General features: G+C 38.5%; 1 protein-coding gene across 3 annotated transcripts in view; it reads left to right on the top strand.

The window, feature by feature from the left end:
• The window catches only part of UPRT (uracil phosphoribosyltransferase homolog), an 87,133-nt gene that overhangs the window by 38,182 nt on the left and 25,902 nt on the right, over positions 1-23,049 (top strand). The window contains exon 7 of one of the 3 annotated variants that reach the window (XM_044235927.1): positions 13,529-13,557. The exons of 1 other annotated variant lie outside the window; for it this stretch is intronic. In XM_044235927.1, coding sequence (XP_044091862.1) covers positions 13,529-13,545 — 17 coding nt within the window. In that variant the 3' untranslated portion in view covers positions 13,546-13,557. Of the gene's footprint in view, positions 1-2,958; positions 3,646-13,528; positions 13,558-23,049 lie in introns of those variants that run through there. One more of the 3 variants, XM_044235925.1, reaches the window with a different exon arrangement.

Genomic DNA, 23,049 nt, shown 5'->3' with positions numbered 1-23,049 from the left:
TTTCTCCAGAAAGAGCTTTTATATCTCTGGAGAGGGTTTCTCTAATATCTTCCATGCCTTTTTCAAGCCCAGCTATAACCTTGAGAATTGTCATTTTGAACTCTAGATCTGACATATTACCAATGTCTGTATTGATTAGGTCCCTAGCCTTCGGTACTGCCTCTTGTTCTTTTTTTTGTTGTGAATTTTTCCGTCTTGTCATTTTGTCCAGCTAAGAGTATATGAAGGAGCAAGTAAAATACTAAAAGGGTGGCAACAATCCCAGGAAAATATGCTTTAACCAAATCAGAAGAGATCCCAAATCGTGAGGGGGGATTTCTCCCCCCTCACGATTGGGTGAGGGATCTCCTCTGATTGGGATCTCCTTTGATTGGGATCTCCCTATCTCTTCTGATTGGGATCTCTTCTGATTTGGGGATAAAAAGAGGTTCAAAAAGAAAGAAAGAAATAAAAGAAAAAAAGAATTAAAAAAAAGAGATTGATTTAAAAATTCAATCAAGAATTTAAAAAAGAATTAAGAAAAAAAAAGATTGAAGAGATTAGGATCTCTTCTGATTTGGGGATAAAAAGAGGTTCAAAAATAAAGAAAGAAAAAAAAAGAATTAAAAAAAAAGAAAATGAATAAATTAAAGTATAAAAAAGAAAAATATATTTATATTAGATAATCTAGTTAAAAAACGTTAAAAAGAAAAGGGTAAAAGTTATAAAAAATTTTAGCAGAAGAAGAGAAAAAAAAATGAAAAAGAAAAAAATTAAATTAACTGCAAGACTAAAAAGTCACAGGCAGAAAGCCATGAGTTCCATGGTTTGTTTTCTCCTCCTCCGGAAATCTGCTCCTCTCTCCTTGGTATTGAAACTGCACTCCTTGGTAGGTGAACTTGGTCTTGCCTGGATTTCTTGTTGATCTTCTGGGGGAGGGGCCTGTTGTAGTGATTCTCAAGTGTCTTTGCCCCAGGCGGAATTACACCGCCCTTACCAGGGGCCGGGCTGAGTGATCTGCTCGGCTTTGCTTTCAGGAGCTTTTGTTCCCTGAGCGCTTTCCGTAGAGTCCCGGAGGACGGGAATACAAATGGCGGCCTCCTGGTCTCCGGCCTGGAGGAGCCGAGAGCCCGGGGCCCCGCTCCCCAGTGCGTCCTCAGGGTACAGCTCCTAGTAACTCGCGTCTGCCCAACCTCCGGCCGTGCTCCGAGCTCACCGAGCTTGCGACCGGTTCAAGGCAACTCCGAGCTGCGAGCTTACTGTCGGCTCTGTCTCTGCAGCCGGCTTTCCCGTTCCAATATCCTCAAGCTCTGCGACACTCAGACACCCCCGATCCTTCTGTGACCCCACGGGACCTGAGGTCACGCTGAACCCGCGTGGGCTTCGCCCCGGTTTAGCCTCCGGAGCGATGTCCCTCAGCGGAACAGTCTTTTAAAGTCCTGATTTTGTGCTCCGTTGCTCCGCCGCTTGCCGGGAGCCGACCCCTCCCCCCGGGGTCTATCTTCCCGTCGCTTTGGATTCACTTCTCCGCCAGTCCTACCTTTCAGAAAGTGGTTGTTTTTCTGTTTCTAGAATTGCTGTTCTTCTTCTCTTCGATCTGCCGATGGATTTGCAGGTGTTTGCAATCTTTAGATAAGCTCTCTAGCTGATCCCGGCTAGCTGAGGTAGTCTCAGCCTGCTACTTCTCCGCCATCTTGACTCCTCCCCTCATTACATAACTTTTAAATCATGTTTTTGAAAAATGTTTAATAACATCGAAAAAGCTATATGTAAATTTAAGAAAGTATGTCAAAAAATAACAGCATTAGAATAACATTAAATGCTACCACCAAGTTTAGAGATGACTTATGCAAGTTATGACTCTTATGACTACCAAAATCAGACTTGGATTTAACATGAGTCTTTCCTGATGAGTCTTTCCTTAGCCTGAGAGGCTAGACAGATACACAGTACTATTTCAATTTTCATAAAATACATACTATATTAATGGTGGTTATCATAGGATTTGGGGACTCTAAGCAATTAATTTTATTTTTTTAAGCTTTTTTTGTATTTTCCAAGTGTTTGACAGTGAATTTGTATTTGTTTCTTAATTGAAAAAAAAGAGAAATATGTGGCTTCTAGTTAGGGTGTTTCCTCATTTCCGAAGGCTTCGAGTCTCAGCCAACCTTGAAGGGGCTACAGTGTATGCAGTTGGGAGGGCTGCTTTCTGCAGGCCATTGCTTATTTTGTCATTTCATAATAAAAATTCACCTGTAGTTCAAGTGTTGATGGAGACAAAGGGCAATTTCCTTGGTCATCTATTTATATACAGCAGAGGTGGCACTGTAAACTTTGAGATAACCAAATAATTATTGGGCTTCCTGCCCAATAGTAAGTATTAATTCTAAGAGCATACATTAGAATGGTATACTATTCTTTGACATGGTAGATGAAAAAAATCTTATTTTGTGGCTACATTGCTATGGTTTTTTAGTTTGGCAAGCATCTTAGCTCATCGGTTTCCCTGCAACCCCCAAAGCTAGAGTCTTAACTTCTGAAAGCTAGCTCACTCTGACATACCAAAGATGTTTTTACCCTTGTTTCACAGTGTTCTGGTTGAGAAGCCATTATCTTAATATACTATCCTGTTTCTGGAAAAGATTGTATTCGCTCTATTCCTCTGCCTTTAAAATGAAACAAAACAAAGACTTTTCAGGGAGAAAGTTCCTATAACTGAATGTATTTTTAAAATCCTGGATATGAAACAGTTTGATTCTAAGAGTTTATTAGTGAGCTAGTGGAGGTGTGTGATGATTGTCTAACTTTTCAGGTATTAGACACATAAACTAAGAGATTAATCAAGTCTGACTAGGTATTAAAAGGTCATTGCTTTTTGTCTGCTGTCTATATTATAACTAATGACTAAAATTCCTGAATTCCAGCTAATATTAGCAAAAAGTCATTCCATTACAGACACTCTCCTTTTATTTTTTAAAGGTGCCAAATCAATCATTCAGGAGTTTCCAGAGATCACAATTTTAACTACTGAAGTTCATCCTGTCGCACCAACACATTTTGGACAGAAATACTTTGGGACAGACTGAGTTGCTAAAGGAAAATTAATTACCTTGTGTAATATTACAGTCCATGTTTTGAGTTTCTACTTGTTTACTAATTCACTTGAGGAATGGTAGAGAAAATTGTGTTTTGTAATTTTTGGAAAAGAGTATAGTAAAAAGGAAATATTTGAGGTTTATTTAATTTATTTGATTATTTAACTGTTGGCACTAAATTCGACAGGGAAGCACACACAACTCTTAGAAAATATTTTAATAATACTCTTATGCAAGTTGATGATCCCTTAGTGCATTGAAACTGTTACCTAATATTTTTTTTAAGTAGGCTCCACACCCAGCATGGAGCCTAGTGTGGGGCTTGACCTCACGACCCAGAAATCAAGACCTGTGCTGCGATCAAGAGTTGGATGCTTGGGGCACCTGGGTGGCTCAGTGGGTTAAGCCGCTGCCTTTGGCTCAGGTCATGATCTCAGGGTCCTGGGATCGAGCCCCGCATCGGGCTCTCTGCTCAGCAGGAAGCCTGCTTCCCTTCCTCTTTCTCTGCCTGCCTCTCTGCCTACTTGTGATCTCTCTGTGTCAAATAAATAAATAAAATCTTTTAAAAAAAATTAAAAAAGAGTTGGATGCTTAACTGACTGAGGCACCCAGGTACCCCAAACCTGTTTCCTGATTTTTGAACCTTACAGTTTGGTGGTGTTTGCCGCCACAAATAAAACCCAAATGCGAGTCTGGTCTTTGGCCCGCTATAGTTTGCATTTTCTTTAGTTTGCTTTCATTTTTAGGGAGAGTTTGTGTATATGGCTGTCATCACCTTCTTCTACTCTTTACTTCCCAGTACCATATGTGCTGGTAACTTGGAGAGGGCGAAGAAAGAATGCCTCCTAAAATTTTACATTTCTGTTAATATCCTCACTCAATTAGCAGACCCAGAGTATATGGTTAGTTCTTTAGTCAAGCCATTATGTTCTTTATGGCTTACTTCCCATCGTGTACATTGTTGGTAGGTGCCTTGCCAAGTATAATTCAGTGAAGAAGATGGTGAGCATTTCCAACCACAGAACTGTAACATTAATTTACACAGATGGATTGAACCAGGTCTGTCTGGATGCTGATGGGGGAGTACTGTTAATGCCATTGATGCCCTAAAAAGGAATTTGTGGTGGTCTTTCTGAGGTATGGGGGAAAGAACAGTTTCTTGCTAAGTTTCATGGTGAATCAGTATATTAAATTGCTGCATTTTTAATTTGCGTATTTCAGTCAGTTTGGAAAGGAGTTCTTTCACAAACTTGTCACCTGTAGATGTATGAAAGTTAAAAATACCATGATATTTTTTAAATCCTTAAGATTTGTATGTGTTCATATTTAGGCCTCTGAAGATAAACCACTGTAGAATCAATGTGTTCTGAAACTTGTAAAATCCTGATCTCATTTTGCATTGATATTAAACATGTTAACAGTGGTTCTGGCTGATGACTTGAATAGTTATACTCTCACAGCCCCATAGGCAGCTGTTTTGGGCCTCTGCTCCAGAAAATCCAGAAAGAACAGCAGGCACTATCTTAGAACCAAAGCTGATGGACGTCAGCAATGATTAGGGGAGAGGAAGGAAAAGCTGGTGTACAGGGGAATGTAAAGCCTAAGAATGCTAGAAGGACTTCCTTATATTTTCCCTTTGTTTTTAGTTTTTAAGTTTTTATTTAAATTCACTTTATATTACTTAACATACAGTGTAATATTAGTTTCAGGTATAGAATTTAGGGATTCAACACTTACATACAACACCCAATGCTTATCACAAGTGCCGTCCTTTATCCCCATCACCTATTTAACCCATCCCTCACCCCATGTCCCCTCTCGTAACCATCAGTTTGTTCTCTATAGTTAAGAGTCTGTTTCCCAGTTTACCTCGTTTTGTTTCCCCCTATGATCATTTGTCTCGTTTCTTAAATTCCACATATGAGTGAAATCATATGGTATTTGTCTTTCTCTGACTTTTTCGCTTAGCATAACACTCTGTAGCTCCACCCATATTTCAATGGCAAGATTTCATTATTTTTATGACCAAATATATGTGTATATGTGTGTGTGTGTGTGTGTGCCTGTTTCTATGCTGGTACCATATTGTCTTGATGAATACAAGTTTGTAATGCAGCTTGAAGTCTGAAATTATGATGCTATGAGCCTTGCTTTTCGTTTTCAAGGTTGCTTTGCCTATTTGGGCCTTTTCTGGTTTCATACAAATTTTAGGATTGGTTGTTCTAGCTCTGTGAAAAATGCTGATATCATTTTGATAGGGATTGCATTAAATGTATAGATTGCTTTGGGTGGTATAGACATTTCAACAATATTTGTTCTTCCAATCCATGAGCATGGAATGTCTTTTCATTTCTTTGTGGCATCTTCAATTTCTTTCATCAGTGTTTTATACTTCTCACAGCACAGATTTTGCCTCTTTGGTTAGGTTTATTCCTAGGTATCTTGTGGTTTTTGCTGCAGTTGTAAATGGGATTGATTCCTTGGTTTCTCTTTCTGCTGGTTCATTATTAGTGTATAGAAATGCAACAGATTTCTATATGTTGATTTTGGATCCTGAGACTTGACTGAATTCATGTATTAATTCTAGCAATTTTTTGTGGAGTCTTTTGGATTTTCTATATAGGGTATCGTGTCGTGTGCAATAGTGCAAATTTGAATTCTTCTTTGCTGATCTGGATGCCTTTTATTTCCTTTTCTTGTCTGTTTGCTGAGGCTGAAACTTCCAGTACTATCTTATGGATATCCCTGTCTTGTTTCTGACCATAGAGGAAAAGCTATCAGTTTTTCCCCACTGAGGAGGATATTAGCTCTGGGTTTTTTTTGTAAATAGTCTTTATGATGTTGAGGTACGTTCCCTCAGTCCCTACTTTGTTGAGGGTTTTTCTCAAAAAATGGTCACTGTACTTTGTCAAGTGATTTTCCTGAATCTACTCAAAGGATCATATCATTCTTGTCCTTTCTTTTATTAGAGTGGTATATCATCTTGATTGATTTGGGATTTTTGAACCACCCTTGCAACCCAGGAATAAACTCCACTTGATCATGGTGAATGATTCATTTAATGTACAGTTGGGTTTGATTTCCTAGTGTTTTTTCTAAAAGATTTTATGTGAGAGAGAGTAAGCACAAGCAGGAGGGAGGGGCCGAGGAAGAGGGAGAAGCAGACTAGCTGCTGAGCGGGGAGCCCTACATGGCCTCAGTTGCAGGACCCCAAGATCATGACCTGAGCTGAAGGTAACTGCTTAACTGACCAAGCCACCCAGGTGCTCTTCAATTTCCTAGTATTTTATTGAAAATTTTTGTACCCTTGTTCACTGGGGACATTGGCCTGTAATTCTCTTTTTTAGTGGAGTCTTTATCTGGTTTTGGTATCAGGGTAATGCTGGCCCGATGGAATGAATTTGGAAGTTTTCCTTCCAATTCTGTTTTTTAAAATTGTTTGAGAAGAATAGGTATTAACACTTCTTTATAGAATTCCCCCTGGGAAATCATCTGGCCCTGGACTTTTGTTTGTTGGGAATTTTTTGATTGCTTGTTATTCGTCTTTTCAAGCTTTCTATTTGTTCCTGTTTCAGTTATGGTAGTTTATGTTTCTAGGAATTTATGTCTTCCAGGTGGTCCAACTTTTTGCCATTTATTTTTTCATCATAGTCTGTTAGAATTGTTTGGATTTTTGTGGTATGAGTTGTGATATCTCCTCTCTTACTTGTGATTTTATTAGTTTGGCTCCTTTCACTTTGATTTTTGGTAAGTCTGCCCAGGGGGTTATCAATTTTTTTATGTTTTTTTAAGAAACAACTCCTGGTTACATTGATCTGTTCTGTTGTTTTTTATTTTCTGTATCATTTCTTTCCATTTTAATCTTTATTACTATCCCTCCTTCTACTGGCTTTAGGCTTTGTTTTTTGTTCTTTTTGTAGTTCCTTTAGGTGTAAGATTAGGTCCAGTCTTTTCTCAAGCCTAGCAAATATCCTTATGATTGTTGCTTGAAATTTTCCATCAGGCATGGTACTTGTATCTGTTCTGCATAGATCTCTGTCTGTGACCTTATCTTGTTCTTTCATTTGGAATGAATCCCACTTCCTTGGCATCTTGTCTCTGTCTCTAACTTCCATGTGTTAAAAGAGCCAATTACGTTTCCTGTTCCTGAGAGGAATGGCTTTATGTAGAAGAGGTCATAGAGTGTCGAGAGCGTGGCACTTCTGGGAGTAGCTCTTTTGTTTTGGCTGCTCTATCCTTCAGGCTAGTCATCTACAAAGGCTCTCCTTGCCTGTAGTGGACAGTGTTTAGTCCTTGGCCAAACTGTGGTGAGTTTTAACTAGGTGTGCTCTGGTCTGCTTGTGAAATGAGACCTGCTACTGCTTCCACTAGAGCTGAAGACCTCTCTGGTCAGGAGATCTGGTGTTGCAGGGTTTTCTGCTGGTCTCCTGAGGAAGGGGGCCTGTCACCCTAGACTGAGACAGGCTTCACCAAGAAAGGCAGTACTGCTGGAGCACAGGGGTTTGGGACATGGTATAAGCAAGTTGCTACCATTGTTGCTTTATACAGGTGTCTCTGTGTTTATGCTGAGGAGCTAGGGACAGAAGTGACTCTGGCCAACTCATTTGTCACTAAGAGAGACATCTCCCTGAACTCTGCCTGTAAGGGACGCACTCCAAGAAAAGTCAAATAATCTTCCCCCCACCCCCACCATGTGCCCCAAGAGTTCTTCATTTCATTATTTCCATGCCATGTGCCCCTAGGTTTTTAGCCTACCTTATCTCCAGGAGTAGGCAGTGCCCTTAGGGCTCTATCCCAGCCCTGCCTGCTGACCTTCAAAATGTTAGTCTTTAAGCCTTCCTGGTTGCAAGAACTCATGAAAATCAGCCCTTCTTGTTTTCCCGGTGAGTGGCTTTGGGGATTTCTCCTTGTGCATTCCACTGTGTGCTCCTCTCTCATCTTTCTCCACAGCCACAGCTTCTAACCTGTATCTTTGATCTGTTTCTTCCCTCAACCAAATCTCCATACTTCCTGTCTTCTTCGATGTGGTTTCTTCTCTCCCTTTAGTTGTGCAATTTGTTCTGTAAGTCTTCAGATTGATGTCTGGGGCATTTAAAATGATTTGTTAGTTATATAGTTGTGTTTGAGGGACAAGATGAACCTTGGGTCCTCCTAGTATGCCACAATCTTAGCTCTAACCTCTCTCCCTTTATTTTTGAAAACTGTCATAATTATGAACACTGAGATTAATTGATAGATTATCCATATTACAGTTCTTCCACGGAAATGTTGCTTTCATGTTCTTATTATCATTTATTACCTATCAGTTAAGTATTTTGATACAATTTGGAATTTGTTTATTCTTGATTAGTAGAAGCTGTAACTGAAGCCCAGTAAAGCCCAAATCTTTAACTCAGTGTCCTAGGGAAAATGTGAGCAGAAATTTCAGATAGAGACCAGATTTGGCTTGGACTGATGCATTGAATTAGTTGGAAAGGTGGTATCTATCACTATAGGAGTCAGTGATTCTGCATTAGTACTTCTGTTAGGGTTTCAGTATTTTGAAGTAACAGTCTAGAACATCAGACAAGTTCATATTGAAGTGCATGTTTAAAACCATATTGCAAGCAAATTATTTTTATATTATCAGCCGTTTAAATTTAATTTGTCTTGTTTCACAGCACCTAGATGGTTTACTTGTTTAAGCGTCTTTCTTTGGCTCAGGTCATGATCCCAGGGTCTTGGGATTGAGCTCCACAATGGGCTCCCTGCTCAGTGGGGAGTCTGCATCTCCCACTTCCTCTGCCATTCTTTTCCCTCTCCTTCTCCATTCATGCTCTGTCTCTGGCTTTCTCTCTCAAAAAAAAAAAAATCTTTGTTTTTTTGACTCTTTCCTTTGCTGTGCAGAAGCTTTTGATTTTGATGAAGTCCCAGAAGTTTATTTTCGCTTTTGTTTCCTTTGCCTTTGGAGACGTATCTTGAAAGAAGTTGCTGTGGCTGATACAAAGAGATTTCTGCCTATGTTCTCCTCTAAGATTCTGATGGATTCCTGTCTCACGTTGAGGTCTTTTATCCATTTTGAGTTGATCTTTGTGTACGGTGTAAGAGAATGGTCGAGTTTCATTCTTCTACATATAGCTGTCCAGTTTTCCCAGCACCATTTATTGAAGAGACTGTCTTTTTTCCACTGTATATTTTTTCCTGTTTTGTCGAAGATTAATTGACCATAGAGTTGAGGGTCCATATCTGGGCTCTCTACTCTGTTCCACTGGTCTATGTGTCTGTTTTTATGCCAGTACCATGCTGTCTTGGTGATCACAGCTTTGTAATAAAGCTTGAAATCAGGTAAGGTGATGACGCCAGCTTTATTTTTGTTTTTCAACATTTCCTTAGCGATTCGGGGTCTCTTCTGATTCCATACAAATTTTAGGATTATTTGCTCCAGCTCTTTGAAGAATGCCGGTGGAATTTTGATCGGAATGGCATTAAAAGTATAGATTGCTCTAGGCAGTATAGACATTTTAACAATGTTTATTCTTCCGATCCAAGAGCATGGAATGGTCTTCCATCTATTTGTGTCTTCTTCAATTTCTTTCATGAGTGTTCTGTAGTTCCTCAAGTACAGATCCTTTACCTCTTTAGTTAGCAACCCACGGAATGGGAGAAGATATTTGCAAATGACAGTACAGACAAAAGGTTGATATCCAGGATCTATAATGAACTCCTCAAACTCAACCCACATGAAACAGACAAACACATCAAAAAATGGGCAGAAGATATGAACAGACACTTCTCCAATCAAGACATACAAATGGCTATCAGACACATGAAAAAATGCTCATCATCATTAGCCCTCAGGGAGATTCAAATTAAAACCACATTGAGATATCACCTTACACCAGTTAGAATGGCCAAAATTAACAAAACAGGAAACAACATGTGTTGGAGAGGATGTAGAGAAAGGGGAACCCTCTTACACTGTTGGTGGGAATGCAAGTTGGTGCAGCCTCTTTGGAGAACAGTGTGGAGATTCCTCAAGAAATTAAAAATAGAGCTTCCCTATGACCCTGCAATTGCACTCCTGGGTATTTACCCCAAAGACACAGATGTCATGAAAAGAAGGGCCATCTGTACCCCAATGTTTATAGCAGCAATGACCACAGTCGCCAAACTATGGAAAGAACCAAGATGCCCTTCAACGGATGAATGGATAAGGAAGATGTGGTCCATATACACTATGGAGTATTATGCCTCCATCAGAAAGGATGAATACCCAACTTTTGTAGCAATATGGACGGGACTGGAAGAGATTATGCTGAGTGAAATAAGTCAAGCAGAGAGAGTCAATTATATGGTTTCACTTATTTGTGGAGCATAACAAATAGCATGGAGGACAAGGGGCATTAGAGAGGAGTAGGGAATTTGGGTAAATTGGAAGGGGAGGTGAACCATAAGAGACTATGGACTCTGAAAAACAATCTGAGGGGTTTGAAGTGGCGGGGGGGTGGGAGGTTGGGGTACCAGGTGGTGGGTATTATAGAGGGCACGGCTTGCATGGAGCACTGGGTGTGGTGAAAAAATAATGAATACTGTTTTTCTGAAAATAAATAAATAATAATTTTTAAAAAAAATCTTAAAAAAATAATGTGTCTTGTTTCTTTTCATCACTGAATGTGATTAGGATTTGACAACACTCGTTTCCCACATGGAGGAAAATCCTGCTATAAGCAGTAGCAATTATTCAATGGGATCATATTCCCCACTAATGTCTTTCCTTTAACCCCCTTCAGATTTTAAGAAAAATTGTAACTATGGCTTCTGATATTTAGATGTTTTTACCAAGTGAGGCATTATTTGTAGGGTTAATCACTTGTACAGCTCAGGGCCTGGGAAATTTTCTAAATGATATGAAATTAACAGACTATTCAAAACAAGATTTTTTTAATGAGATGAATTTCAAAGCAGTTTAAACTGTGTAGATTCCTTACTGAAGAAAGAAACCCTAACACCATAAAAATGATACTCAAACAGTGTACGACAGTGTTTCTCAAAAGTTGAATGTGCATCAGCATCACCTGGACCTCACCACTGAATTTCTGGTTTGGTAGGTCGGGAGTAGGGCCTGGGGACCGAGTTTCTAAGTTCCCAAGTAATGCGGTGTTGCTGGTCTGGTGGCCACACTTTGATATCGGGTACTTCTTTTGTAATATAAGAATTTCATGATATACATTTTCTTAGAAATACTGATTGAGCTGTACCCTATAAATTTTGATATATTGTGTTTTCATTTTCATTTTGGGCAAAACACTTTCTCATTTCTGTTTTGATTTTTCCTTTGATCTAGGGTTATTTAGAAGTGTGTTATTTAATTTCTAAATTTATAGTATTTTCTAGATTCTTTTTTATTGTTGATTTCTAATTTAATTCAGAGAATATGCTTCATATGATTTGAATCCTTTAAAATTTTATTAAGATTTGTTTTATGGCCCAGGATATAGTCTCTTTTGGTAAATCTTCCCTGTGTGCTTGAAAAGTATGTGTATCCTACTGTTGTTTAGTGTTCTATAGACATGGCAATTAGGTTAAGTTAGCTGATAGTGTTGTTAAAGATTTCTCTTTCTTTACAGATATTTCTGTGTGTTTGTTCTTTCAGTTATTGAGAGACTAAAGTGTTAAAATTCATTGGTATATCCAGGCCCAGTGCAGAGTCTGCTTGAGTTTCTCCCTCTCCCTTTGTCCCCCACCCTGCACCCATGTGCTGTTGTATGCTCTCTCTCTCTCTCTCTCTCTCTCTCTCTGTCCCCCCATCATACAAATAAATAAATCTTTTTAAAAAAAGAATACATGTTTTGTTCCCTAAAATGTTGGGTCCCACATACTAAGGTTATATGCGTAGTCACACCTAGATGTTATTAACTGTCAGTATGCCATGAAGGCCTCTCCTAGCCTTCCTTGTCTCAAAATGGGGCCATTTCCCGTGGGCATTTAAGCCCACCATATAATGCCTACTACTCTATTCCTATCAGAAACTAGCTTTTATTTAATGCTCTATACCCACTAAAACAAAGGTGTTAAGTATTTATCCATAGCATACTTAGGCGTCATAGGCATGTAGCTGCTATATTCTGACCATAATAAACCCAGAACCCTTCTAACTATTTGGTGATCAAAGTTTATAGTTTTACAGTGATCAGTCTGCCAGGAGTTGTGTGGTTTGATGGTTCAGCATAGTAATTCCTGGAAGTGTCTTCTTAATTCCTGGAAGTGTCTTATATCCTTTATAGTAGGTATAACCTGACATTTAGGAAGCAAAATGTACTGGCACATTATTGAAGGTTTTTTTTTTTTTAAAGATTTTATTTATTTATCTGACAGAGAGATCACAAGTAGGCAGAGAGACAGACAGAGAGAGATGAGGAGAAGCAGACTCCCTGCTGAGTAGAGAGCCCAATATGGGACTCGATCCCAGGCCCCTGGGATCATGACCTGAGCCAAAGGCAGAGGCTTAACCCACTGAGCCACCCAGGCGCCCCACATTATTGAAGTTTTATTCAGCCATCAACAGCTGATCCTGTTCATTATAGCATATGACCAGAATGTCTCTCAGAGAACTAAAACCACTCAGCTTTGCAAGCTTCCATTCAACCTTGTCAAAATCCAAAAGTGGGGGTGGTCAGGGCAAATATACACTATTACCCTCTTGGATATCTGGTATGATTATGATGAGACAATTTTTCTCTTCTTTTGAGCCCCTTGAGGAAACAGTGTAATATGGGATGTCCTTTGTTGCATAAGCCATTTATTCACTCTTTCACCTTCAGCTAATATTTTTCCTTCTTTGTACATGTCATTGGTTTTCCATCTTTAGAAGAAGTGTTAAGATTCAATGATAGTGCTCGTTCAGATTGCTGGCAACAGTAGTGAGAGTCTAGCAAGTGATTTCCTTTCAGTCCATTCCCATTTGTATAGAAAAGGGTTACACAGATAGATAACTAGTAGGCTCTCTAAGCCACTAGGCAATACAGCTGCAGTCATTGTCAATTCCAACTTTGCAAGATAGAGTGAAAGTATAATCCATCCCAAAAGGCCCTTAGAAATTCTGGCATAAAGATTTAAAGGTATAATTAGTTTCTTGCTTGGGAATCATCCCTGTATCTGACAGGCACTGTTGTAGTCCTGGTCTGAAAACCACTTCATCAAGCAGGAAAAACTGTTCAGATGATGTGTGAAGGGATTAAATAGCTTTACAGTATCCTCCATACACATACTTCCCTACAAAAATAGAGGAGACCATTCAGTGGGGACCGTTCTTTTGTTGCCTTCATGTCGAATGTGAGCACACATTCTTTGAAGTATGTAAAGTTTCCATGCTTTTGTCTTTCATCATTTTTAAACGTCATAATTCACATACAGTATAAGTAACCCTTTAAAATATTTGTCATTTCTTTAAAAGATTTTATTTATTTATTTGACAGAGAGAGATCACAAGTAGGCAGAGAGGCAGGCAGAGAGAGGAGGAAGCAGGCTCCCTGCTGAGAAGAGAGCCCGATGTGGGGCTCAATCCCAGGACCCTGGGATCATGACCTGAGCAGAAGGCAGAGACTTTAACCCACTGAGCCACCCAGGCGCCCCAATATTTGTCATTTTTAATACGTTCACAAAATTGACCGACCACCACTATCTAATTCAAGAATATTTTTATTAATCCAGTAACAAAACCTGTATTCATTAGTAGTCACGCTCCATTTTACCTCCCTCTAGTCCCTGAAACCACTAATTTATCTTCTGTTTCAATAGATTTACCTGTTCTGAATATTTGACATAAATGTAATCATATAATATGTAATCCATTTTCAGCTTATTTTCATGTTTGGTGTAAGGAAACAGTTCAACTTTATTCTTTTGCATGTGGTTATCCAGTTGTCCCAGTACCATTTATAAAAAAGACTTTATTTCCCATTGAATTGTCTTGGTACCCTTGTCAAGAATCCATTGACCATAAATATAAAAGTATATTTATGGACTCTCGATTCTGTTTTATTGTATATGTTTATCGTTAGGCTAGTTTTGAGTACTGTAGCTTTGCAGTAAATTTTGATATCAGGGAATGTAAATTCTTCTACTTTGTGCTTTATTGGGATTGTTTTGGCTACTTGGAGTCCCTTACAATTCCTTATGTATTTTAGGAAAAACTTTTCCATTTCTGTAAAATGGGCCACTGGGATTTTTATAGGAATTGCACTGAATCCACAGGTCACTTTGAGTAATATTAACATCTTAATAATATTCTTTTCCAACCCATTAACATGAGATGTCGTTCCATTTATTTGTATTTAATTTCTTCCAGCAATGTTTTGTAGATTTTTGTGTACAAGTCTTGTACCTCCTTCATTAAATTTATTCCTAAGTATTTTATTCATTTTGATACTATTGTAAATGAAGTTGTCTTATTAATTTCCTTTCAGATTATTCATTGCTAAAATATGGGTATTAGAGTGATTTTCTGTGTTGATCTTATATCCTGTAACTTTGCAGAACTTGTTTATTAGCTCTAAAATGGTGTATGTGTGTGTGTGTGTGTGTGTGTGTGTGTGTGTCTTCTCCAGGATTTTCTACATATAAGATCATGCTATATGCATATAGAGATAGTTATAGTTCTTTTCCAATTTGAATGAATTTTATTCCTTTTTTGCCTAATTGCTGTGGCTAGAAATTCCATTATAATACTGAAAAAAGTGCTGAAAGCAGACATCTTCGTTTTGGTTCTGATCTTATGGGCAACAATTTTAGAATTTCATCTTTGAGTATAATTATAAAATGTATACATGTTCATCGCTCTTAAAATGTTTTAAGTCTATTTTGATTGGACTTCCAGGGAAAATGGCAGAGTGGGAGGTCCCTGAACTCATGTCATCCCATGGATACAGCTAGATGATATTTGCATCAGAGCAAACAACCCAGAAAAGTACCCCAAAGACTGGCCCAACAAACTGCACAACTAAATGTAGAGAAGAGGCCACATCAAAGAGGGTAGGAAAGATGAGGACTTGGTGGGAACCTAAACCCCATGTGTCTGACCATGTGTCATGACCAAGGAGGTAGCTGTGGGCATGGAGAAGGGTGAGAAACAGACTAGTACAGAGAGGAGGCTACAAAAGGAAGAGAAGTTCCCATAACATTTGACTTTGAAAATCAGAGGGGTCAAATTTCATGGTGCTTAACAACTAGTGGGACTTAAAGCCTGAAATTTTAAAAAATTAGTGGGCTTGCTTGTGAGACAGTCTAGAGGATTCTAGGAAACTGAGCCCTTGCCACTAAAGATACAGCACAGAAAGGAGTTGGGGGAAATTGGAAGGGGAGGTGAACCATGAGAGACTATGGACTCTGAAAAACAATCTGAGGGTTTTGAAGGGGTGGGGGGTGGGGGGTGGGGGGTTGGGGTACCAGGTGGTGGGTATTATAGAGGGCATGGATTGCATGGAGCACTGGGTGTGGTGCAAAAATAATAAATTATTTTGTTACGCTGAAAATAAAAAAAAATTAAAAAAAAAGATATAGCACAGCAAACAGCCTGTGGAAATACAGCTTGGAAGCAGCAGTTTGAAAGGTACCCTGGGGCTTATAGGAGGGCGAGTTGGTTACTAATCTCAGAGTTTGCTCAGGGACTTCACCAGGAACAAAGGAACTGGCAGATGTCATTTCTCCCCCCAGCCTGACACTATAAACACACAGTCACCTGCAGGAATCAGTGCACCAGAACTTATTACGTAACTCACTTACATTATGCTCTGTCCCCTTCAGCTAGACCTGTCTCAGTCCCAGTGCTTTGGATACCCTCCCTAAGAAGACCCATGCAAACTTTAAAAACACTGTTTCTCCTGAACTCCTGTGGAGAAGGAGCACACCTTGTTAAAAGTGCCCCCCCTTGAAAGGAAAGAAAAATAAAATAAAATGAAAATTGAGAAAGAGGGGCACCTGGGTGGCTCAGTGGGTTGGGCCGCTGCCTTCGGCTCAGGTCGTGATCTCGGGGTCCTGGGATCGAGTCCCGCATCGGGCTCTCTGCTCAGCAGGGAGCCTGCTTCCCTCTCTCTCTCTCTGCCTGCCTCTCCATCTACTTGTGATTTCTCTCTGTCAAATAAATAAATAAAATCTTTAAAAAAAAAAAAAGAAAGAGGCAAACCATAAGAGACACTGAACTCTAGGAAACAAACTGAGGGTTGCTGGAGGGGAGGAAGTGGAGGGAAGGGATAATCAGATGATGGGCATTATGGACGGCACTTGATTACTTGATGTAATGAGTGCTGGGTGTTATATGCAACTGATGAATCACTAAATTCTACCTCTGAAACTAATAGTAAAAAAAATAGACAATAAAAAAAAGTACATCCTTTGCCTGCGCATACTTTGCCAAGCAGCCCAGGCTGGCTCGGGCCTACAGGGTGGCTGCACGTCCCCTGTGGGACGGGACCAATGCCCATGCTTGTGAAAATGTGCCCCTGTCCAAATGTGCACACTTTATGGAGTGCCCCTGTCACCTCTGCAAGCTTTGTGGAGCCCTGCCTCCTGCTGGAGGAGGACCAGTGCTACCTAGTTAAAAGTGTATGTCTGGCAGAGCCCACAGTCTCTCAGGTTCATCTCACCCTCTAATTTCCCCCAGTTCACTTTTCCTTTCCTTCTCCTAGTGTCCTCCATATTAGGGTTTTGGAAGGGAGGGGGGTATGGGGTTAGGTGAGCCTGGTGGTGGGTACTAAGGAGGGCACATATTGCATGGAGCACTGGGTGTGGTGCATAAACAATGAATCTTGGAACACTGAAAAAAAAATTTAAAAAGGTGTATGTCTGGCCCACTACTTTCAAGAGCAAGAGACATAGTTGACTTCCCGAACACAAATAGAGAGTTAGGCAAAATGAAGAGACTGAAGAATATATCACAAATGAAAGGACAGGACAAAACCATAGCAAAACACCTAAGTGAAAAAGATATAAGTAAAATGCCTGATAGAGAATTTAAAGTTATGATCATAGGGATAGTCACTGCATTTGAGAAAAGAGTGAAGGAAATCAGTGAGACCTTAAGAAGGAGGTAGAAAACATAAAGAACCAATCAGAGATGAAGAAAAGAATAAATGAAATTAAAAATACAGTTGGTAGAATAAATAGCAGGCTGGAAGAATCAGAATAAATTGATGAACTAGAATCCAGAGTAATGCAAAGTAATAAAGCTGAACAAATGGAAGAAAAATGAATTATGCAAAATGAGAATAGACTTAGAGAATGTGGTGACTGCATCCAGTATAATAACATTTGCATTATGGAGATCCCAGAGGGGGAAGAGAGAAAAAAGGGGGAAGAAAATTTATTTGAAGATATAATAGCCAACAACATCCCTAATCTAGTGAAGGAAACATATCCAGATCCAGAAAGCACAGAGACCCCTCAACAAAACCAATGAAAGGGGGTCCACACCAAGACACATAGTAATTACGATGGCAAAAAAAGTAGTGATAAAGAAAAAATTTTTAAATCAGCAAGAGAAAAGAAGACAACTACACACAAGGGAAACTCCATAATAAGGTTTTAAGCAGATTTTTCAGGAGAAATTTGCAAGCCAGAAGAGAGTGACATGTTACAATCAGAGTTCTGAAAGGGAAAAATCTGCAGTTAAGAATCTCTATCCAGCAAGACTATCATTGAGAACAAAAGGAGAAATAGAGTTGCCCAAACAAAAGCTAAAAGATTCCATGACCACTAAACCAGCCCTAAAAGAAATATTAAAGGGAATACTCTGAGTGGAAAGGAAAGACCCAAAGTGGCAGTATGAAAAGTATGAAACAAAAAAGCAGTAAAAATAAATATTTCTAGAAAAAAATCAAAGTATTCACAAAATAAAAATATAAAATATGACACCATATGCCTAAAATGTGTATGGGGAGGAAGAAGTAAAAACGGGTTCAAACTTCAGGGACCATCAACTTAATATAGACTGCTATATATGGAAGACATTTTATACAAAACTAATAGTGACTATAAATCAAAGACCACTAGTTGCTGAAGGGACATTATTTTTCCCAATAGGTATTCTTTCCTGCTTTGTCAAAGATTGGGTTCATATCTTGGTTTTCTGTTCTGTTCTATTGCTCTATGTGTCTATTTCTGTGCCAGTACCAAACTGTTTTGATCATTTTGATTATTTTGATCACCTTTGTAATAGAATTTGAAGTCTGGAACTGTGATGTCTCTAGATTTACATTTCTTTTGAAGATTGCTTTGACTATTCAGGGCCTCTTGAGATTCCATAGAACATTTAGGATTGTTTGTTGTAGCTCTGTAAAAAATGACGTTGGTATTTTGACAGAGATTGCATTAAATGTGTAGATTGCTTTGAGTAGTGTAGAGATTTTTAACAATATTTGTTCTTCCAATCCATGATCATGGAATGTCTTTCAGTTTCTTTGTGTCCTCTTCAGTTTCTTTCAGCAGTGTTTTCTAGTTTTCAGATAACAGATCTTTTACCTCTTTGGTTAGGTTTATTCCTAGGTGTCATGGTTTTTGGCGCAATTGCAAATGGGATTGATTCCTTGATTTCCCTTTCTGTTGTGCTTCATTCTTGGTGTATAGGAAGTACAACAGATTTCTCTATGTTGATTTTGTATCCTGTGACTTTACTGAAATTGTGTATCAGTTCTAGCAATTTTTTGGTGGGGTCTTTTGGGTTTTTTGTATAGAGTATCATGGCATCTGCAAATAGTGCAAGTTTGACTTCTTCCTTGCTAATTTGGATGCCTTTTATTTATTTTTCTTGTATGATTGCTGGGGCTGGGACTTCCAATACTATGTTGAATAAACATGGTGAGAGTGGACATCCTTGTCTTGTTCCTGACCTTAGGGGGGAAGCTTTCAGTTTTTCACCATTGAGTAGGATGTTAGCTGTGGGTGTTTCATATATGGCCTTTATTATATTGATGTTTCCTCTAAACCTACTTTGTTGTTGGTTTTTATCATGAATGGATGTTATACTTTGTCAAATGTGTCATATATTTTTTATCCTTTCTTTTATTAATTTGATATATCACATTTGTATGCAACTATTGAACAATCTGTAGTGTTGGTTGTGATTTCTCCTGTCTCATTTGTGAGTTTATTTATTTGGGTCTTTTCATTTTTCTTTTTTTGATAACTCTGGCTATAGGATTTATCAGTTTCATTAATTATCTTGAGGAACCAACTCTTGGTTTCATTGATCTGTTCTACTGTATTTTTGTTCCTTTATTTCTATATCAATTATTTCTGCTATAATCTTTATTAATTCCCTTCTTCTGGTGGCTTTAGGCTTCATTTATTGTTCTTTTTCTATCTCCTTTGGGTGTAAGGTTAGGTTGCTTATTTCAGATTTTGCTTTCTTCTGGAGGTAGACCTGTATTGCTATATACTTCCCTTTTAGGTCTGCTTTTGCCGCATCTGAAGGGTTTTGGACTGTCATGTTTTCTTTTTTTTAATGATTTTATTTATTTATTTGACAGAGAGACAGAGATCACAAATAGGTAGAGAGGCAGACAGGGTTGGGGGAAGCAGGCTCCCTGCTGAGCAGAGAGCCCAATGCAGGGCTCGATCCCAGGACCCTGAGATCATGACCTGAGCTGAAGTCAGAGGCTTAACCCACTGAGCCACCCAGGTGTCCCTATTTTTTTATTTGTTGTGATATATATTTTTATTTTTATTTGTTGTGATATATGTTTTTAAATTCTTCTTTGATTTCTTGGTTGACCCATTTATTCTTTAGTTGTATGTTCTTCAACTTCCATGTATTTATAGTCTTTCCAAATTTTTTCTTGAGGTTGATTTCAATTTTCATAGTGTTCTGGTTAGAAAATATGCATGATATGATCTTGATCTTTTGGTACTTGTTGGGGCCTGATTTGAGGCCTAATATGTGATCTTTTCTGGAGAATGTCCCATGTGCATTTAACAAGTTATGTGTTTCTGTTGCTTTAGGATATAATGTTGTGAATATATCTATTAAGTCCATCTAGTCCAGTGTGTCATTCAAAGCCATTGTTTCCTTGTTGATTTTCTGCTTAGATGATCTGTCCATTGATGTAAGTGGGGTGTTAAAGTTCCCTAATATTATTGTATTATTATCAATGCATTCCCTTATGTTTGATATTAAGTGTTTTATATATTTGGCTGCTCCCATTTGGGGTACATAAATATTGACAATTGTTAGATCTTCTTGTTGGATAGACCCCCCCCCCTTTATCATGATACAGTGCCCTTCCTCATCTCTTGTTATAGTCTTTGGTTTAAAATCTAGTTTGTCTGATTGAAGTATTGCTATGCTGGCTTTCTTTTGACTGCTATTTGTGTAGTAAATATTTCTCTATCCCCTCACTTTCAGTCTACAGGTGTTCTTTAGGTCTAAAATGAGTCTCTTCTAGGAAGCATTTATTTTTTAATTTTTTTAAATTTAAAATCAATAAATTAACATATAGTGAGTTAATACTTTCAGAGGTGGAGTTAAGTGATTCTTCAGTTGCATATAACACTTAATATAATGACCACACTGAGTGGTCGTTATATCAAGTACCCTCCTAATGCCCACTCTCCCAACCACTTCCCCTCCAGAAACCCTCAATTTGTTTACTATAGTTAAGAGTATCTTACGGTTTGTCTACCTCTCTGGTTTCATCTTATTTTATTTTTCCTTCTCTTCCTCTATGTTTATCTGTTTTGTTTCTTCAATTCCACATATGAGTGAAATCATATGGCATTTGTCTTTCTCTGACTGACTTATTTCCCTTAGCACAGTACCCTCTAGTTCCATCCACATCATTGCAAATGACAAGATTTCTTCTTTTTAATGGCTGAATAATATTCCATTGGTATATACACCACCTCTTCTTTATCTATTCATCTATTCATCTATGTCAATGGACATCTGGGCTCTTTCCATAGTTTGGCTATTGTGGACACTGCTGCTATAAACATTGGGGTGCATGTGCCCCTTCAAATCATTATGTTTGTATCCTTTGGATAAACATCTAGTAGTGCAATTGTTGAGTCATAGAGTAGTTCTGTTTGAACTTCTTATGGAACCTCCATACTGTTTTCCAGAGCGGGTGTACAAGCTTGCATTCACACCAACAGTGTAGGAAGGTTCCCCTTTCTCACATCCTCATCAGTATCTGTCATTTCCTGACCTGTTAATTCTAACCATTCTGACTGTGTGTGTGTGTGTGTGTGTGTGTGTGTGTGTGTTTTCTCATTGTGGTTTTGATTTGTATTTCCTTGATGCTGAGTTATGTGGAGCATTTTCTCATGTGTCTATTGGCCATTTGTGTCTTCTTTGGAGAAATGTCTATTCAAGTCTTCTGCCTATTTCTTGATTAGATCCTTTGTCCTTTGGGTATTGAGTTTGGTAAGTTCCTTTTAGATTTGGAATACTAGCCCTTTATCTGATATGTCATTTATTGGTAAGTATCTTCTCCCATTCTGTTGGGTGTCTTTTGATTTTTTCAACTGTTTCATTTGCTGGGCAAAAGTTTTTGATCTTGATTAAGTCCCAAGAGTTCATTTTGCTTTTGTTTCCCTTCTCTTTGAGTACATGTCTAGCAAGAAGTTGCTGAGGCTGAGGTGAAAGAGGTTGCTTCCTGTGTTCTCTAGGATTTTGATAGATTCCTGTCTCACATTTAGGTCTTTCATTCATTTTGTGGTGTGTGTGTGTGTGTGTGTGTGTGTGTGTGTGTTTGGTGTAAGGAAATGGCCCATGTTCATTCCTCTACATGTAGCTATCCAATTTTCCAAACACCATTTGTTGAAGAGACTGTCTTTTTTCTATTGGGTATTCTTTCCTTCTTTGTCAAAGATTAGTCGACCATGGAGTTGTGGGTTCATTTCTGGGGTCTCTATTCTGTTCCATTGATCTATGTGTTTGTTTTTGTGCCAGTACCCTATTGTCTTAATAATTACAGCCTTGTAATACAACTTGAAGTCTGGAATTGTGATCAACCAGCTTTGGTTTCCTTTTTTCACATTCCTCTGGCTATTTAGAGTCTTTTCTTGTTCCATACAAATTTTAGGATTATTTGTTCCAGTTCTGTGAAAAAAGGTGATGGTATTTGGATAGGAATTGCATTGAATGTGTAGATTGCTCTAGGTACCATAGACATTTTAACAATATTTATTCTGCCAATCTATAAGCATGGAATGTTTTACCTTTTTTTTTTTTTGGTGACTTCCTCCATTTCTTTCTAAGTATTCTGTAGTTTTCAGAGTACAGATCTTTTACCTCTTTGGTTAGGTTTATACATAGGTATCTTATGGTTTGTAATTATAAATGGGATCAGTTTCTTGATTTTTCTCTCTTCTGTTATAGGTAGCATTTACATGGATCTTGTTTGTTTGTTTTTTTTATTCCTTCTCACACCCTATGTCTTTTGATTGGAACATTTAGTCCATTTACATTCAGAGAAATTATCGACAGTTATGAATTTAGTGCCATTTTATTACTTGTTTTGTTATTGTTTCTGGAGTTTTTCTCTGTTCCTTTCTAGTCCTTTTAGCTGTTGATTTCTCTTTCCCACTCAGAGTCCCCTTCAAAATTTTTCTTTCAGGGATGGTTTAGTGGTCATGAACTACTTTGGTGTTTGTTTTTCTGAGAAACTCTTTATCTCTCCTTCTATTCTGAATGACATCCTCGCTGGATAGAGTATTCTTGGCTGCATGTTTTTCCCATTCAACACATCAAATATATTATTCTACCCCCTTCTGGCCTGCCAAGTTTCTTTCTTTTCTTTTCTTTTTTTTTTTTAGAATTTTTTAAAATGTATTTGACAGAGAGAGAGAGAGAGAGACTGAGAGAGAGAGAGAGAGAGAGAGAGATCACAAGCAGGCAGAGAGGCAGGTAGAGAGAGAGGAGGAAGCAGGCTCCCTGCTGAACAGGGAGTCCAATGCGGGACTCGATCCCAGGACCCTGAGATCACGACCGGAGCTGAAGGCA

This window comes from Neovison vison, chromosome X (assembly GCF_020171115.1).
Source record: "Neovison vison isolate M4711 chromosome X, ASM_NN_V1, whole genome shotgun sequence".
NCBI classification, from domain to species: Eukaryota; Metazoa; Chordata; class Mammalia; order Carnivora; family Mustelidae; genus Neogale; species Neogale vison.
This window is presented reverse-complemented; position numbering and strand designations above follow the sequence as displayed.